Source organism: Staurois parvus, unplaced genomic scaffold (genome assembly GCF_062004578.1).
Source record: "Staurois parvus isolate SC_StPar_1 unplaced genomic scaffold, SC_StPar_1.0 ptg000011l, whole genome shotgun sequence".
In the NCBI taxonomy this organism is placed as follows: Eukaryota; Metazoa; Chordata; class Amphibia; order Anura; family Ranidae; genus Staurois; species Staurois parvus.
Window position 1 is genome coordinate 13,490,359 of NW_028317807.1, and position 20,857 is coordinate 13,511,215.

Genomic DNA, 20,857 nt, shown 5'->3' on the forward strand with positions numbered 1-20,857 from the left:
TCTTCTCTGTTTGGGTGATCTGTTACGTGTTATATATTGGCAAACGTTTTCGATATCACTCCTAATTGTGAAGCGATTTATTCATTTTCTTTTCTGGCTCTAAAGAGAACCAAAAATGTAATCTGTCAAACTTTCAGTTTAGTGCTCCTTGTTTAAAATTACAAAGGAATGATCGCCACAGTGCCTTATCTATTTATCTATTTTGACGTTAGATCAATGAGATCACAAGCAGGAGCTACCTTTACCCCAAAAAGTTGCTGGTTTGGAGGAAGGTTATTTTCTGTCCTGCAAACAATTTAACAATAATATATATATATGTGTATATATATATATATATAGATACAGTCAGGTCCATAAATATTCGGACATCTACACAATTCTAACATTTTTGGCTCTATACACCACCACAATGGATTTGAAATGAAACGAACAAGATGTACTTTAACTGCAGACTGTCCGCTTTAATTTGAGGGTATTTACATCCAAATCAGGTGAACGGTGTAGGAATTACAACAGTTTGCATATGTGCCTCCCACTTGTTAAGGAACCAAAAGTAATGGGACAATTGGCTTCTCAGCTGTTCCATAGCCAGGTGTGTGTTATTCCCTCATTATCCCAATTACAATGAGCAGATAAAAGGTCCAGAGTTCATTTCAAGTGTGCTATTTGCATTTGGAATCTGTTGCTGTCAACTCTCAAGATGAGATCCAAAGAGCTGTCACTATCAGTGAAGCAAGCCATCATTAGGCTGAAAAAACAAAACAAACCCATTAGAGAGATAGCAAAAACATTAGGCGTGGCCAAAACAACTGTTTGGAACATTCTTAAAAAGAAGGAACGCACCGGTGAACTCAGCAACACCAAAAGACCCGGAAGACCACCAAAAACAACTGTGGTGGATGACCGAAGAATTCTTTCCCTGGTGAAGAAATCACCCTTCACAACAGTTGGCCAGACCAAGAACACTCTCCAGGAGGTAGGTGTATGTGTGTCAAAGTCAACAATCAAGAGAAGACTTCACCAGAGTGAATACAGAGGGTTCACCACAAGATGTAAACCATTGGTGAGCCTCAAAAACAGGAAGGCCAGATTAGAGTTTGCCAAACGACATCTAAAAAAGCCTTCACAGTTCTGGAACAACATCCTATGGACAGATGAGACCGAGATCAACTTGTACCAGAGTAATGGGAAGAGAAGAGTATGGAGAAAGAAAGGAACTGCTCATGATCCTAAGCATACCACCTCATCAGTGAAGCATGGTGGTGGTAGTGTCATGGCGTGGGCATGTATGGCTGCCAATGGAACTGGTTCTCTTGTATTTATTGATGATGTGACTGCTGACAAAAGCAGCAGGATGAATTCTGAAGTGTTTCGGGCAATATTATCTGCTCATATTCAGCCAAATGCAAATAAATAACAAAAAATAAAATATAAAAATAAAAATAATAAAAAATAAAAATAAAAATAAAAATAATGTCCCAAAAAAGTGACTTTGTGCTGGAAAATCTTCAATTTACAATGATTGGTGACTGCTTGTGAATCCTCCCTCAAGTGAAGATGTGCGCTCACCTCATAAGAAGCCTGCAATTAGGCTATATAAACTTGTGGTTCACCTCCTTTGGAACCTGCTTGTTTAGAACTCCTGCTTTAGGATATCCATGGTGTGCAACATATGCTATAGGATGAATCTCCTCTCCAGCGGGTGCAATTCGTCTATTTTTTCATCTCCATACGATTCACCACATACAAAAAAGATCTCGACATGGTGCTTTATCTTTTATATAAGTGTGACTTTTATTTGCTCAAAATATGGCACTCACATATTAGGTGTGCGGATAGTGGTAGCACAAATACAATCCAAGACCGCCGCTGATTGTCGGAGCTGTGTGCTCGTGGTCCGGCAAACAGACTGACTCCCTCCGAGTGACGTTACAGTCCCACCCCTACGCGTTACGCCACTGGTCACGTGGCTTCATCAGGGGGATTTGATTCAATCAAATCCCCCTGATGAAGCCACGTGACCAGTGGCGTAACGCGTAGGGGTGGGACTGTAACGTCACTCGGAGGGAGTCAGTCTGTTTGCCGGACCACGAGCACACAGCTCCGACAATCAGCGGCGGTCTTGGATTGTATTTGTGCTACCACTATCCGCACACCTAATATGTGAGTGCCATATTTTGAGCAAATAAAAGTCACACTTATATAAAAGATAAAGCACCATGTCGAGATCTTTTTTGTATGTGGTGAATCGTATGGAGATGAAAAAATAGACGAATTGCACCCGCTGGAGAGGAGATTCATCCTATAGCATATGTTGCACACCATGGATATCCTAAAGCAGGAGTTCTAAACAAGCAGGTTCCAAAGGAGGTGAACCACAAGTTTATATAGCCTAATTGCAGGCTTCTTATGAGGTGAGCGCACATCTTCACTTGAGGGAGGATTCACAAGCAGTCACCAATCATTGTAAATTGAAGATTTTCCAGCACAAAGTCACTTTTTTGGGACATTATTTTTATTTTTATTTTTATTTTTTATTATTTTTATTTTTATATTTTATTTTTTGTTATTTATTTGCAGTTTATTTTTTCATGCACATTAATTATTTGTATTAATTCAAAGTATAAGAATATTAGTATATAAGTTTATTCGTACACATCATTCTTAATTACTGAAATCTTTAAAATAGAGATCAAATTCAAATAATAATATATTGATTTGAGGTTTGGGAGCGCAACACTATATATTTTATTTTTGCGGTCTATCACATTGGTAGTTATGTGCTATAGGTTTGCGATCCATTAATAGAGTGTATTTATAAGGAGTTTTTGTCTACTTTCTGGCTCGCAAGACATTTCCATTATTCAGCCAAATGCTTCAGAACTCATTGGACGCCGCTTCACAGTGCAGATGGACAATGACCCAAAGCATACTGCAAAAGCAACCAAAGAGTTTTTTAAGGGAAAGAAGTGGAATGTTATGCAATGGCCAAGTCCATCACCTGACCTGAATCCGACTGAGCATGCATTTCACTTGCTGAAGACAAAACTGAAGGGAAAATGCCCCAAGAACAAGCAGGAACTGAAGACAGTTGCAGTAGAGGCCTGGCAGAGCATCGTCAGGGATGAAACCCAGCGTCTGGTGATGTCTATGCATTCCAGACTTCAAGCTGTAATTGACTGCAAAGGATTTGCAACCAAGTATTAAAAAGTGAAAGTTTGATTTATGATTATTATTCTGTCCCATTACTTTTGGTACCTTAACAAGTGGGAGGCACATATGCAAACTGTTGTAATTCCTACACTGTTCACCTGATTTGGATGTAAATACCCTCAAATTAAAGCTGACAGTCTGCAGTTAAAGCACATCTTGTCCGTTTCATTTCAAATCCATTGTGGTAGTGTATAGAGCCAAAAATGTTAGAATTGTGTCGATGTCCCAATATTTATGGACCTGACTGTATATATATATATATATATATATATATATATATATATATATATATATATATATATAAATATGCTGTGTATATATATATATATATATATATATATAAAATTTATTTATTTGTTTTTATTATTATTATTATTATTATTATTATTATTTTTTCTTGTCTAGAGATATTGTAACTGTGCTGTCTCCCTTTTATTTTGTAAAGCACAATGCAGACTGTTGGCGCTATACAAATCCTGTATTAGAATAATATTTTTTTTGTCTTACAAACATTCTTATACACACATCTTATATACAATCAAAAATCCCTTGTTTTTCTTTTTTTTGGAGTTACCCTTTTAGCGTCGTTGTATGTTCTGGATTAGCAGCACTGCATAAAGGACCAGCATTTGCCATAGAGGCTGGCAGCATAGCTGCCTTTCAGGACAGCATGTGAAAAGCTATTAAGGTTATCGTCAATTAGAAACCAACCTTTAAAGACTTTTGAGTACTTATGTCCTAATGCACCTTCCATATACAGCACTGATCAAGACCAGAGCTTTAATCTGGTGAAGGGGAGGCAGCTGAGAGGTCTCTTAACATATTCTTTCACAAAACATGCTGGTTCTAGCAATGCCAAGACATCGGAACATTTCTTAATGCAAGAGACACTAAAATTGCCTCTCTCAGACTTCTGCTTTTACTGAGAGAGAGGAAAAAAAAGACTAATAGCATCCTTTTAACTAGACACTCAATGCTTCGGCTCTGGTTGTGCAGGTGAAACTGGGAACAGAGCTAAAAGTGGCCTAAAAGCATCTGTATTTGTGCTGTTTGCCCTCCCTGTGTGAGGCATTTCATAGTGCTTTATGCATCCACCAATGAAGGTTACTCCTCGGAAAACAAACTGGAGTATGGCTCTAGTGTTCTAGCTGAGTGTTAATAACTGAAGTGCTTTCACCCTGACTTTTCATTCTTAGCTGTCTATATCATCCGATGATATGGAGTAGCATCATTTTCTCGTATAAGGGAGCTATGCTGGCACTTAACAATAAAGCTACAAACATGGACTCTTTCCAAGTTCTGAATCATTGTGCTTTGAGTGTCTTGGTACTGAAAACCTATTATGTGTTAGATGGTAATTACATATCTGCTCAATAGTGCCACTTCCAGTGCACTATTCTTTTTGTTGCTTATTAGTGATGGGTGAATCTGCCCAAGTTTGATTCGCCAAGGGTTCCATGCATTTTCTTAAAACTTTGGCAAACTTGAACCTAGAGGCAAATCCCATCGAAGTCTTATGGAGTGGGGGGCCTGGGAGAGGGAGGGAAAAAGCTAATTTAGAACTAATAGGCAAACTACTGTCAAAATAGGAATGGATGGTGGGCACTGCCATGAGAAACATTCACACAAGCAAAAAGAAAATAAAAAGAAATGATCACACAGTGGGGAATTTTTTTTTTATATTTCAGCGACGGTGAAATAGCAGGCATACTTGGCTGTGAATTTTTTTCTTTTATAATTAGAATGGTTTGCATACCACAACAGCACTCCAATCTGATTCATTTCAGTTTAAGAAAAAATGTTTTAGCAGTGGCACATTTTTTTTCCTCATGTGGCAAGAGGCCAATCTGACTGGCAGATAGAAGTCTAACATTAGTATGCTGTGACTGTCGTTACTCTCTCTGATGCAAAACTGTCCTGTGTAAATGGAACAGGCTGGGGCTTTACTACAAGAATTAAGATACTGCAGAGGATACAGCAGTGTGAAATTGGCCAGAAGCAGAACAGTTTTAATCAGAGGCCTAACGTTTGTGTGCCCAACATTTATTATGTCTGTGTGGATAGGGAAGTTGTTCTATCTATAACATTGCATATTTCTCACATTCAGATTTTCTTTATAACTTAGAACTTGTAATGTATCCAAATAGTTGACTGTTGTCATGGTATATTAACCCCTTTTCGCCGCCATCTCCCAGCCCTTTAACAGGATCTAAATGCTGGGATGCAGAGGCTGGCATTCTGATCATGTGACAGCTTTGATCATTCTAATCATGTCACAACGGTCACATGATTGGAAATCTCCTGATCACAAATATGCATCAGGAGCTTTCTGGTACCCACCCGTTATCGTGCTGGGAGTGCTGTCAGCATAGAAAAGTATTTCGTTAGGGACACAGATACAGGTGAAACTCGAAAAATTAGAATATCGTGCAAAAGTTCATTTATTTCAGTAATGCAACTTAAAAGGTAAAACTAACATATGAGATAGACTCATTACATGCAAAGCAAGATAGTTCAAGCCGTGATTTGTCATAATTGTAATGATTATGGCTTACAGCTCATGAAAACCCCAAATCCACAATCTCAGAAAATTTGAATATTACATGCAATCAATAAAACAAGGATTGTACATAGAACAATATTGGACCTCTGAAAAGTATAAGCATGCATATGTACTCAGTACTTGGCTTGGGTCCCTTTTGCAGCAATTAATGCCTCAATGCGGCGTGGCATGGAAGCTATCAGCCTGTGGCACTGCTGAGGTGTTATGGAAGACCAGGATGCTTCAATAGCGGCCTTGAACTTTTGCACGATATTCTAATTTTTCGAGTTTCACCTGTATGTGACTGCTCAGTGTTAAAGCCCACCAGTCGAGAGGTCGCATGTATGCGTACTTGTAGCAGGAAGTGGTTAAGCCACTTTAGATCGATTCTTCAGATAAGCAATCCTTTGTTTGGTGCAAGAATGGAAAGTGCTGCTAATCATTATATACAGGAATACTGAATATGCATTATGGGAATCCAGGTGGCACTGTTACGACATCTTTTAGTTAATGTTATTTATTGTATTATTACTTTTATTATAATTTTCTTGCTAAAGACCCATTTCCTGAGATCTAGCCATTTGCAATCATAATTCAAAATGTATCATCATTATAAATGTAGAAAGACAAGAGGGGATTAAATATATAATTCACTAATATTTAAACTCCATTTATGATTAATTCCCCATACCAGCTGTGAGCAGTTTTGTATTCAGTTTTATTTCATAAAGTATTGTCCAGAACTAGTTGTAGATCTTGCATTTCATCAACTTAAAAAGTCAGAACAATAAATAATTACTGATTTATTGCTTTGGGTTACCTTCATATTGCCTATGACTGATTGAGTGTTTGCATGTGCATGTCCAGAGAACATATAGAGTACTTTGACAATGCAGGTGAGATATTAATCCACTTGCAGACTGGTATGGTTAAGCTGTTTGATATCTTGTCTTTGTAATACCTTCTTGCTTGCTATTTGGCCTTCACCTTTGTGTGCACTTCATTTCATCAAGTTCACACTGCTCAACAAAGAAAAAATGTGAAATTGCTGCATCGATCTGCTAGCAATGGCGTCACTGAGCTGAGTAATGTCTCTACTCCAAGAAGCCTTAATATCAAAAAGTCATTTCTAGGACCAAGTATCCCAGTTTTGTTTTGGAGTGTAAAAGTGATTTGACCCAGCTACCTCTTTCCTGTTACATTTATGTGGTTCCAGAGTGACATCTTGTGATTAAATTGTGGAGTCTGCTCTTTGTGTTTATCCCTTCTTTTTTTTTTTGGCAGGTCCCAGTACGAGGTCCTGGTGGAGCCCGCAACCTCTCATATGAAGGGATGGAGAGGCAGTATGCATCATTACCCAGGTAGAATGATGTCATGTACAATACCTTGTTTTCCTAATTAGAATTATATGTGTGCTTTTGTAATATATATATATATGGAAATAAGTATTTGATCCTCTGCTGATTTTGAATGTTTGCCCACTCACAGAGATGATCAGTCTAAAAATCAAATGGTAGGTGTATTGTAACACTGAGAGACAGAATAGCTACAACAAATTAAAAAGAAATGCATGTCTAACAAATGATGCACTGATTTGCATGTTCATGAGGGAAATAAGTATTTGATCCCCTATCATTCAGCAGGATTTCTGGCTACCAGGTGTCTTTCATACAGGTAACAAGCTGAGATTAGAAGCAGTCTCCTAAACGGAGTGCTGCTAATCTCATTTTGTTACCTGTATAAAAGATACCTGTCCACAGGAGCAATCAAACAATCAGATTCCCAACTCTCCACCATGGCAAAGACCAAAGAGCTGTCCAAGAATGTCAGAGACAAGATTGTAGACCTACACAAGGCTGGACTGGGCTACAAAACTATCGCCAAGCAGCTTGGTGAGAAGGTGACAACAGTTGATGCAATCATTCACAAATGAAAGAAACACAAAACAACTGTCATTCTCCCTAGGTCCAGTGCACCATGCAAGATCTTACCTCGTGGAGTGTAAATGATCATGAGAACAGTGAGGAATCATCCCAGAACTACACGTGAGGATCTTGTCAATGATCTCCAGGCTGCTGGGACCACAGTCACCAAGAAAACAATTGGTAACACACTACGCTGACAAGGATTGAAATCCTGCAGTGCCCGCAAGGTCCCTCTGCTCAAGAAAGCACATGTCCAGGCCCATCTGAAGTTTGCCACTGAACATCTGAATGATGCAGAGGAGGACTGGTTGAAAGTGTTGTGGTCAGATGAGACCAAAATCGAGCTCTTTGGCATCAACTCGCTGTGTTTGGAGGAGGAGGAATGCTGCCTATGACCCCAAGAACACCATCCCAACTGTCAAACATGGTGGTGAAAACATTCTGCTTTGGTGTGTTTTTCTGCTAATGGGACAGGACAACTGAAACGCATCAAAGGGACGATGGACAGGGCAATGTACAGTCAAATTTTGGGTGAGAACCTTCTTCCCTCAGCCAGGGCATTGAAAATGGGTCGTGGATGGGTGTTCCAGCATGACAATGACCCAAAACACATGGCCAAGGCAACAAAGGAGTGACTCAAGTAGAAGCACATTAAGGTCCCGGAGTAGCCTAGCCATTCTGCAGACCTTAATCCAATTGAAAATTTGTGGAGGGAGCTGAAAGTTTGTGTTGCCAAATGTCAGCCACCAAACCTTAATGACTTGGAGAGGATCTGCCAAGAGGAGTGGCCAAAATCCCTCCTGAGATGTGTGCAAACCTGGTGGCCAACTACAGGAATTGTCTGACCTCTGTGGATGCCAACAAGGGATTTGCCACCAAGTACTAAGTATGTTTTGTGAAGGGGATGAAATACTTATTTCCCTCATGAACATGCAAATCAGTGCATAATTAGACATGCATTTGTTTAGAATGTTTTGTTGCTATTCTGTCTCTCCGTGTTACAATACACCTACCATTTGATTTTTAGACTGATCATTTCTTTGCGAGTGAGCAAACATTCAAAATCAGCAGGGGATCAAATACTTCTTTCCTTCACTGTATATATATATATATATATATATATATATATAAAACCTCAAACGCTAAACCGTAAGAAACTTGCTAAATGTGCTAAGTATTTATAAATAAAACAGCGCAAGATAGACCTTCATGCAAATTTAGTAAATCACAAAACATAAATGTCCCATATTCATTAGTGCATATCTCTGTCAAAAAATCTTCAGGAAAGACACCCCAAAACCACTTGTGATGAAAGCTGAGGATTCCAATCCTTAAAGGCTTTTCATTCACCAAAATCTGGTGAGTGTATTTGATGTTGGTGTGCACGGGTGATAGGTGGAAGTCTCTTAAAAGCATTTGGAATCCTCAGCTTTCATAATGCAAATATTGCAAATAGTCATAATGGTAAGTTACTAAAACAGAAGAGTGCAAAGTCTGGTGCAGCTCTGCATAGAAACCAAAACAATCACCTTCCAGTTTTTTTGTCAAAGCTTAATTGAACAAGTTGAAGATTTTGCACTCTCCAGTTCTAGTAAATCAACCCCAAAGTGTTTACTATGTTTTATTTGTGCATATGCCATGTACTGCTTTTGCTAGGATAATTCCATATTTCCATTATAACTTGATTAGTACTTGCTATGAATGAGATATTTCAGTTTTTGCTTGGCTGCTGATGGAACATGTTTCCTTGTGACTCCAGAGGTCGGATACCTCCATCAGAACTTACCATTCCTTTCAAATGCCTTACCATTACAAATCCAAATTAGGGTGGTCTGTCCCACACTAAATTCTTAATCCTCAAAAATAAGCATTAGTGTCCAGGACCAAGAGCATTACACACCTATTGTAATTTTGATTGAAGGGGAAAAGCAAAAACTGCTACTATAAAATTTTGCCACACAAGTCCCAAAGGTATGACAAGCTTGTGGGTGATTCAGCCAATTAATGATATTGGCGTAACTAGAGATATTCTGTAAGCTATGAAAGTTGAAAAAAAATTAGCATAACTGCTTCTAACTGTGTTTTTCATGCGGTAAATCTGCTTCGCTGCCCTAAATAAAATTAGAATGTGGTGTTTGCAAACATATTCTATGAACATGGAGAAAAAAAGCTTCTAAATGAGGTAAACCTTGTATCCAGTGTTTGCATACTTCAAAGGCATCAACAATTCCCAGCATCCCCTCTTTGCTTATCTTAACTTTCTTTATTTCTGTACCTTTGTGGGATAAAATAGTGTTGGCATACAAGCATATGCATTATTAAGTATCAGGAGGTACCTTTTTTTAATCCTCTAGAACACTGAAGAAACCACACAAAGTTTAGAAGGCTCTGGGTGGTGCACTTGAGGTTATAATTTGGGAACTCTTAAATAAAAAAGTGATTCTATTTACCAATATTATAATTTTTACTCTTCACAAGAAAAATTGCCTAAAAGAAATGTGCTGTTTTCTGGCACTAAATGGAAACCACAGGAAACTGGACCACTTTCCTGAACACTTTGCTTAGTAAAGGCACCGTGCTGCTTCTAGGATATTTGTTTTCATTCTAGCTTTGAATGCTGACGTTTCACTTAGACAATAGCTATGACCACAACAAAACCTCATTGGACTTACCAAACACCAAACATATTTTGAGAAGTGGGAGAAAAAAGATTTCTGGTCTCATTCTAAGTAATTTGCACATTGTATTTATAACACATCATATGCAAATTCTTTGGAAGCATACATACTGTACATACATGGCAATGCTGCTGCTAGAACCTAGTCGTCCTTCTGTATGGGAACCTCTGATTTCAGTCATTCTCAAGTTTTAGAGAACTGAAGTGAATAGGATATTACCCTTGTAGCCTGGATACATGACACGGATAGAAGGCAGATCATGTATAGGGACTGGTTGCACTGGCTGGTAATAATACTATCCCTGGATATATATATATTTTTTTTTTTTTTTGCACCATTGGGCTTCCCTGGACTAACTGACCTTGGGCAGGTACCCTATGTGTAAGAATTAGTATACAATACTTAACGATTAATAAAAAACTTCTATGATCATAACTTAATGGTACAATGCAGCAGTTTAAGTGTTTTACGATTTCATAGTAATTGATATTCAGCAAGTCAAAAATGTAATGAAATATTTTTATGAAGGTCTTTGTGGCTATTCTGTTTGGGGATTTCTGTGTTGTTACTATGCTCTTTTTATTATAATTATTTGCCATTTTGTAGCTGAACAGATTGCTAATAATAAAGCTGGAAGAAAATGGCTTCCCTTTGGTGCATATATAAAACTGTTACAGCCATATTAACCCAGTTAACAAGCAAGATTATGGGAGAATCCTAATGTCCCACAGTGTATCTTGAGAATTTCACACAGTAGGCCATATAGCAATGACTAACTGACCTTGTTCGTGGGTTATCCTGGAAAATGGAATAATAAAATATACTAAGTACCTAATTTTTTGTGAGGGCATTGTTGAAAAGCCGTTACACTGTAACAAAATATATTTCTGGAGTTCAATTTCACATTATCATTATTAGCAGCATTTTTTATACTTAATAAACCAGATACAAAGTCTAAACAAACTGATGGAGGAAGGGTTAATAAGCAACATAATCCATTTACGGCTCAATTGCATTGTACAATACTGTTAGTCTAACTCTGGGGCTTGCTTACAGGACAGTAGCATATGGCTGTGATTTATCAATTATTTTCAATCCAAATCGAAGGTAGGGTTGCACATCTGCAGCTGCTCACTTTAATCTGAAGACAACTTGTAACCACAGTACCTGACATTTAGCAGCTGATTCTAAGGGTTAATTTACACTTGCTTCAAAATGTGGCATAGGACACGCTTTTGTAATGCTCTCTGAATGCCAGTCAAAGCACCTGTTACAAAATAAATGGTAAGCTTGCATTCCTATTTACACATTTCTTTGGCTTCGCTTCAAAAATGATACCCTATGTTGCTCCTAGATTGTAAGCTCCAAGGAGCAGGGCCCTCCTATCCCTCTTGTATTGAACTGTATTATTTCTGTATTATCTCACGTTATATTGTAAAGCGCTGAGCAAACTGTTGGCACTATATAAATCCTGTATAATAATAATAATAATATTAATAATGTTGCTTTCTTGGTGCTTTCAAGCATCTCTGAAGCCTCCATAGAAGTCTATGACAAAGCTCGCTTACAGCACCTGCAGCTTCTGAGAGGCATTTATTCATCTTCACTTTATTTTGTAGATATTGCAGGTATGAGCTATCCCAGGATGCACTTGGAAACCAACACGTGAACCAGAAAGATGTCATCAGCAGTCACTTCCAGTTCATGTGTATATTCTGGAAGTGTCTGGTGCAGACGTCACATCTGGTGTGCAGTGTGGAGCAGCAGGAAGGTGAGTGGGATCCTGACTCGAGAGGATCAACTAGCAGACGGTACACAGAGTGTGCAACATGGGAATGCTATAGCGGAAGGTGAGCAAGGACAGGAGAGAGGACTGACTAACAAAGGATCAGTAGGGCAGGGGGAATGGGGTAGGAAAAACTAGCAATCTTGCATGTGGTTTGCAGTGTGGGAGCAATATAGTGGGAGGTGGATGAGTACTGGAGAGAGAGGAGGATCAGCAAACCAGAGAATGAGTTAAGCTGGGGGTTACTACTGAGTGCGGGATCAGCAGAGCTGGGGGTTACTACTAAGTGGGGCATCAGCAGAGCTGCGGGTACCACAGAGCAGGGGTTCTGCCAAATGAGGGCACCAACAAGCTGGGGATCTGCTGAACGAGGGAACCAATAAGCTGAGGATCTACTTGACAGGGGTACTAATGAGCTGGGGATCTGCTGAGTGGGGGATCTGCTCAGAGACACCGGGACTGCGGGAGTGCAGCGGGCAATCTGACACTAACTGATGCTGAGGGGGAACTAACTGCCACTGACATCACCAGTGACATTAATACAGTGATCAGTGATAATGCTATACATTGTCACTGCATTAATAACACTAGCTGGGAAGGGGTTAACATCTAGGGTGATCAAGGGGTTAAATGTGTGCCTAACTATGTATAATGCATGCAAAGTGTGCTGCTTCTACTAATAGATCTGTATGTTTCTCATCCCTGCCTTGCAGGGATGAGAAACACAGAGAATGTTCCTTGTGTACAGAGCTCTGTGTTGAATGCAAACACAGAGCTCTTTGGCTGTGATAGTACACAGCTGATCAGCAGGTTCAGGCCATGAATCATTGGCCAGGACTTGCTGACAAGCTCTCAATGTGTACAATCACAGTGGATTCTGGCTGGGAGGTGTATATGTGTGCACCTGATACCTGAAAGTAGGCAGCAACGTACATCACTTTGCCTACAGCAGCCATCCATCCGCAGTACATTGCGTGTGGGCATTCGTTAAGTGGTTAAAGTGTGTTGACGTTGAAGTGTAAATGAGCTCTGAAGGATACTTCCCTTCCTGATGCAGGGATCAGTGGAAAGACAGTAAAGTAACACTATACTTACTGATATAGGAATGCTGAAACAATCCCATACTCATCCACCTAAAAACAGGACCTTTATTTTGCTTGTTTCACATAATATTACATTTTATTTCTGGGTAGTGGGACTGCTAGCATACTGTATACTGTATATTGTCCATTCAGCAGGCAGTGTAAAATAACATACTTTGGCTATGCAGTGTGACAGGGGTTCCTAAACTGAAACAGTAGCTGAGCAGAACTGTAAATCTTTAAACAGATAAAACAGTCCATGTGTAACTATTTCAACTATTTCAAGATAAAGATGTAGCTAATACATGCTGAAAATATTATTAAGTGTTCTTGCATGGCAAGACCACTTACTGTTATCTCACATATATATTCTTATTATTATAGCCAAATTTACCACCCTAACTCCTCCCGCAGTTTTTACACTACATAGACAGTAATATACCGAAACGTGCGGATTGTTCTCGATTGGTGTGCTATTACTTTGTGGAACGTTTCGCGGAATGGTTCACAAAATATCGCTGTTTTTGTAGTGAAATTGGTCCCATAGGAATGAATGGCGCAATGTTCAAAACTAGAGTGGAATCTGACAAAAGCTAGAGTGTGAGATGAAAAATCAGGACATGATCTCTAAACTGCCATCACTCTGTCATTTTCAAGCCCACCTACACAAATCTTATATCAAAATGTTCAGCTATCCCTGCTGCCACAAAAAATGTCCACGGCTAAGCCATAGTCCTGATAGTTTTCCAATATGACCATTTGTTTGCAACTCACGCCGCCCATTGACATTCATTGACTCCACTCCACTCCACTCTAGACACCTGAAATTTGAAGGGCAATATCTAAACTGCGACTGTGCCTTCATTTTTAATATTTCAGAGACATACTATGCATCACAATGTAGGTCTGGGTCTTGTGATTCTCACAATATAAAGCTCTTCGGTGTAGTATTTATAATTTTAAAACTACAACCATTTGAAGATGGCAACCGCCAGTGAAGTGAGCAAGTTGGAGCAGTTTGTTTTTTAACCGTTCCTCTGCCCTTGCTGTAGAGTGAGTTGCCATAGGAACCCAGGTGTGTGAGCAGGAAGCAGAGTGACAAAAGCTACTCTGCCTGTCAAGATCGCGGCGTCAGACCCCAGACCTTCCAGTTGTCAGTTGTCAGTCCGCCCCTGGGTTCACAGATGGACAATGACTGGTGTAATGATAAGATTTCTATGTGAATTCAACTACTGTCTTCTGTGTTAGTAATATTAGACTTGTAATTCTTCACACATGTACTCTTTAGTTTTTGTTGATCTACAGTTGAATATATTATGCAGTTTCTAAAGCTAGAAAAATTATTTCTTATTATTAAAATAGGTATAAGGAGAGACATAATTCTGCCCCTGTACAAATCATTAGTAGACCTCATCTGGAATATGCAGTTCAGTTTTGGGCCCCAGTTCACAAAAAGGGCACTGGGGAAATGAAAAAAGTTCAGAGAAGGGCAACCAAACTGATAAGAGGCATGGAGGAGCTCAGCTATGACATAAGATTACAGAAACTGAAATTATTCTCTCCTGAGAAGAGGCATTTAAGAGGGGATATGACCACTATGTATAAATACCGTATTTTCCGGCGTATAAGACAATTGGGGGTCGTCTTATACTCTGGGTATAGAATGCTGGATGTGCGGTAATACTGTATGGTAGCTTCAGCTACATACAGTATACCGCACTGAGCCAATCACGGCAAGTGATGTATTCTATTAATGAATACAGAGCCTGCTCGGATTGCCTGAAGTTGTGACATTGTCAGCCCGCCTCTCTGACACAGCCAGTCCGAGCAGTCTCTGTATTCATTAATAGAATACATCACTTGCCGTGATTGGCTCATATGACATCCTCCCATTTTCCGCGCATGCGCGGCAATGCGCTGTGTCCCTTCGGACACAGCTATCACCGATCATGGAAAGAGCCGAAGATGTCGGCTCGGTCATGTGATCAGCTGTGTCCAATCACAGCTGATCACATGTAAAAAATGGAAATGCCGGTTATCTGCATTTCTCTCCTCTTGAGCTGTCACGCAGACAGCTCGAGAGGAGAGGAAAGCCGGTAATCGGCTTTCCGCGGAGGGGACATGTACACTGATCATCAGGGCACTGATGATCAGTGTGCCCTGATGATCAGTGTAGCCCCAGCAGTGCCAGCTGCCAGTGTCCATCAGTGCCACATCAATGCTACATATCAGTGCCTACCAGTGCACATCAATGCCACATATCAGTGCTCATCTGAGCTGCCTTTCAGTGTCACCCATCAGTGCCAGTCAGTGCCACCTATCAGTGCTGCCAATCAGTGCCACCTATTAGTGCCAGTCAGTGCAGCCTATCAGTGCTGCCTTTCAGTGCCCATCAGTGATGCCTGTCAATGCCCATCAGTGCTGCCAATCAGTGCCACCTATCAGTGCCAGTCAGTGCCGCCTATCAGTGCGCATTAGTGCCGCCTATCAGTGCCAGTCAATGCCACCTAACAGTGCCAGTCAGTGCCGTCTATCAGTGCCATGTATCAGTGCTGCCTTTCAGTGCCCATCAGTGATGCCTGTCAATGCCGATCAGTGCCACCTACCAGTGCCTCCTCATCAGTGCCCATCAGTGCCACCTATTTCATATGGGTACAGTGTTGCATGACCGCGCAATTGTCATTCAAAGTGTGACAGCACTGAAAGCTGGAAATTGGCCTGGGGGGGAAGTGGGTATAAGTGCCCTGTAGGCTAGGGGTTAAATGGTGTTGCCTGGGAAGGGGGTAGTCTTATACGGCGAGTATAGCCCAAAACCTATGTTTTAACTGGAAAATTAGGGGATCGTCTTATACACCCAGTCGCCTTATACGCCGGAAAATACGGTACATGCATGGTTTATTTATATGTCCTGGAATTTTAGGCTTGTCAGTACATCAGGACTGATCATTTTTTAAATATATACACCATAGTTTGTAGACTCTGGGGTTGATTTACTAAAACTGGAGAGTGCAAACTTCTAGCTTCTAATCAGCTTCTAACTTCAGCTTGTTCAATTAAGCTTTGACAAAAGAAATAACCTGGAAGCTGGTTGGTTTCTATGCAAACATTCCCTAAGCACTTGTCATAATCATAATTTACTAAAACAGAAGAGTGCAAAGTCTGGTGCAGCTCCGCATAGAAACCAAAACAGTCAGCTTCCAGGTTTTTTGTCAAAGCTTAATTGAACAAACTGAAGTTAGAAGCTGATTGGCTACCATGCACAGCTGCACCAGATTTTGCACTCTCCAGTTTTACCCTAGGTTCACATCTGTGTGGGTGGTGCCCGCGCAGCCGCACCACCTGCACAGAGAAATGCGGACCCGTGGGCGAGTGCCATTAGTCCTAACGGGGTTCCCGGCGGGCTGCGTTTTCAAAAGATCAGTACATCAGTACTGCCTCATCAGTGCCCATCAGTGTAGTCTATCAGTGCCCATCAGTGAAGAAAAAAATTACTGGGGATTAAAGGAGAAGTACAGCCAAAGCTCTTTTGGCTGTACTTGTATGGATTACAGGAGTGCAGTTCATTTTGCACTCCTATGACCTGTTTACAGCTGACAGTGGTCAATAAAATAATTGTATGTTAGGTTGGTGGAGATATACCTTCATTTAAATCTTAATAAATGCTGGACCCAGAGTCAATAACATTGATCTCTTCCCTGTTCAGACCTGTATCCATAACAGAGGAATGTCTTCCATCAATTGTGACCTGATATATTATACAACCAATTGCAGAGAGCGGAAATGTGCTCAGTCTTGGAGAATGCAAAACTGCTTCTTATTTGTTAGATAAAGCTTGTTTGGCTGTACTTCTCCTGTGGATCACAGAAGTGCAGTCTGTTCAGCATTCCTGTAACCTATTTTTAGGTGATAGCGGGCTAAAGTCTGCTGTTGGCCTACATCACTCAGCCGGTCCAGACTGTGGAAAGATCCCAGCTTTAAAGTCGCGATCCAGCCAAGTCTGGAGCGCCACCTGGCTTAGCCTCTCAGCGATCCGCCAAGAGCCTGAGCCGGCTGTTCCTTCCATGTCTACAGCCCAGCGCTCCAGTGAGCGTGGGGGGCAGCAGACAGCAGTGACAGTCACTGTTCTCTGCTCAGAGCGGCTGTGAGAACTCACTTCTCACACTTAGAGCCAGCAGGGGACAGATGCAGCATCGGATTGATGATGTATCCACCTAAGTAAGTATAACTGGGGAAAAAAAAGAAACCCCTACCTATCTTTTAACCAATGCAAGTCTGGACACTTTCACCCCCTTCCAGTCCAAGCCAATTTTCAGCTTTCAGCACTATCACACTTTGAGTGACAATTACTCAGTCATGCAACACTGTACCCATATGAAGATTTCATCCTTTTTTGAGACAGATACAGCTTTCCTTTGGTGGTATTTGATCAACACTAGGTTTTTCATTTTTTGCTAGATAAATTAATAAATACCGAAAAGTTTTAAAAATACATTTTTTGCTTAGTTTTTGTAAACACATTTTGCAAATAACTTTTCTTCAGTAAATTTAGGCCAAAATGTATTCTGCTACATTTTTTGGGGTAAAAATAACCCAAAACAGTGTATATTATTTAGTCTGTGTGAAAGCTATAGTTTACAAACAATCGGATATATATTTGAAATTGATCAGTTGAGACCCTAAAATACCAGACGCTGGTATGGGGTATAGCGGTGATCAGGACCTTAGTATGAGGTATGACGGTGATCAGGACGCTGGTATGGCAGTAGCCAGGACATTGGTATGGGGGTAATCAGGATGCTGGTATGGGGTATGGAGATGCTCAGGATGCTAGTATGGGGCATGGCAGTGATCAGGGTGCTAGTATGGGGTATGGTGGTGATCAGGGCGCTGGTATGGTGTATGGAGGTGATCAGGGTGCTGGTATGGCATATAGCAGTGATCAGGGTGTTGGTTTGGGGTATGGCAGTGATCAAGACATTAGTATGGTGTTTTGTGCACACTGGGACAGGTGACAGGGGTTGGCTGCATGTTTTATTGTACTGGGGCACTGATCAGGGACACTGGAGTGGCTGGAACAGCAGTCTGTGAGTGTACAAGCAGCTTGACAGGCTGCTGTAAACTCACACACTGCAGGATCGCTTCTCCATGCTCCATGCTTCTCTCACACTGAGAGTAGAGAGAAGCGATCTTTACTTTCACTTTCCATTCTTTACTATGTGAGTGTTGTGATTGGTCACAGCAATCAGATGGTAAAATACCATGTGATCGGCCGGACACAGCAGTAATGTGATCCACTGTCGGGCTTTGGGGTGCACGCAGGAGCCATCGATGCGGGATGGTGTACAGGTACATTAGCCCGCATCAACAAAGCTTCCCATCCACCGTCTATGTACAATGAGCAGAGGGGAAGAGGTTGACCACTTCAAGTCCAGACACTTTCACCTCCTTCCAGTCCAGGCCAATTTTCAGCTTTCAACACTATCACACTTTGAATGACAATTGCGCGGTCATGCAACACTGTACCCAAATGAAATTTTTAGCATTGTTTTGAAACAGATAAAACTTTCTTTTGGTGGTATTTATTTACCACTGGGATTTTATTTTTTTTGCTACATAAATGAAAAAGACCAAAAAAAAGTGTTTTTATTATAACAATTGGCAAATAAATAATCGTTCTTCATAAATCTTTGCCAAAATGTATTCAGCTATCTTTTTGGTTAACAAAAAAATAGCCCAAATCAGTTTGTAAAAAAAAAAAATATAATATTTTTTAACTTTTTTTTAATTTATTATTATTTATATATTTATTTATTTTTTTACATACTGTCACCCTTGCAGTACAGTGTCACCATAGTGACACTGTACTACTTGTGGGGGGTGATGAAGATTTATTTTTCTTTACACTGATTGCTTTCACACCCATAAAGGCTATAAAAGCAATCAGTTCTCCTTCTCTCTGGCTGCAATCCTGAGAAAGGATTGAGAAATACTGTGAGAGCTGTGATTGCTCACAGCTTGTCACATGGCATAAGGCTGTTGTGAATGGTCTTGTACCATGTGACTTCTGTGATCATTCACAAGTAGTAAACAATGATGTCAGAAAGTGACATCTTATTTCCTACTGTTCATGTGATCACTGATTGGCCAATCAGTGATCACATGAATAGGGAACACACACAGCGGTCCCGTACAGTGATCTGTGTTCCTCTGTGTCTGGTGGACACAGCAGGCACAGGTCACGGTGCTGCATGCTCCCAGGTAGCCCGCAGACAATGGATGCAAGGGGATGTTTAGAAACGCCCCCCCCCCGCATCGGCAATGCTCCTGTCCAGCCTTTTATTGGCATGGGCCGGATGGGAAGAGGTTAAATATCACCAAAAGAAAGCTCTGTCTCAAAAAAATGATACAAATTTTGTTTGGGTACAGTGTTGTATGACCACGCAATTGTCATTCAAAGTGTGACTGCAGTGAAAGCTGAAAATTGGCCTGGACAGGAAGGGAGTGAAAGTGCCCTGTAGGCTAGTGATTAAAGAAGAACTTCATTAGAACCAGCAACTCTTGAGACTATGTAATGTACAACATAATCTACAGAGTGCAGTGGTCAGAAGTACGTAACACACAAAACAACAAATAGAATGCAGCAGTTGGGATGAGCCCTCTGTTCATATCAGAGTTCAACCTTACATCACATTTCCCAGAGTCCCCCCCTTACACCAGAGTTCCCAGCATTCCCCCTCACAACACTGTCTTCACCCTTACATCTGTGCCGCCCACCTTACATCAGAGTCACCCTTACTACCTTAGGGGAACTTTTCAACGAAATTATCTACGTAACTACGTGCCTACATATTGTGTTATCTAGTTAAAAAATAAAGCAGCACCACACTTTGTGGTATTATTTAGCAGTTGCTAGCACTGAGGCTCTGCCAGAAAGACAGAGAGCCATTTGCACCTCATATGGATTATTTGCAGCTATTGGTGTGTAACAGATTTCTGGCATATAATAATGGAAGTCCATTGCAGCCCATTCACTTCCCCCTGTTCCTGAATCACTGCCAACCTCACATGAAAGAATGGAACATTTTTTACAGTATGCAGTTATAGTGGACAAATGGATTTCCCACAGCATAATTGTCAGCTCTTAATATTAGGGCTTAGATGTCCCTTGATAAGATAAGGGAACAAGATTCCAACTGATAGTGTTGTAGCCAAACTAAAGAGAGGGGTCCAGTATGCCTATTCACAATTAACACAATTTCACAAATAACAATTTGTAAGCAATGATAATATGCAAAGTGTAATAATACACAACCAATCACCTTTCATTTTACTGAAGACAGATCAGATGTACTCCTATACCTATCTACAATTATTTGTGAATAATATAATTATATTCTGTATATATACATTTCCCCTGCAAACTGGATCAGTTTTCTGCTTCATGCTTTATCATTTTTCCACGTTAACCCTCATCGCATTTCAAAGTTACAGGCACATCTGAGTCTATTTTCAATAACAAATGACCACTGGTAATATTATAAAAAAGAATGACATATGGATTTGGAATATTTAGTAATTAACAGAGATCATTTAAAATATCTTGTAAAATATCTTTATAATGATTTTAGATG

The 20,857-nt window shown here is 40.4% G+C and overlaps 1 protein-coding gene across 2 annotated transcripts in view; it reads left to right on the forward strand.

Moving 5' to 3' along the window:
* Window positions 1–20,857, forward strand: part of PARD3B (par-3 family cell polarity regulator beta) — a 1,797,179-nt gene that overhangs the window by 1,573,965 nt on the left and 202,357 nt on the right. For both annotated transcript variants that reach the window (XM_089670923.1, XM_089670934.1), the window contains one exon: window positions 7,040–7,116. In XM_089670923.1, the coding sequence (XP_089527049.1) occupies window positions 7,040–7,116 (77 nt within the window). The remainder of the gene's footprint in view (window positions 1–7,039; window positions 7,117–20,857) is intronic.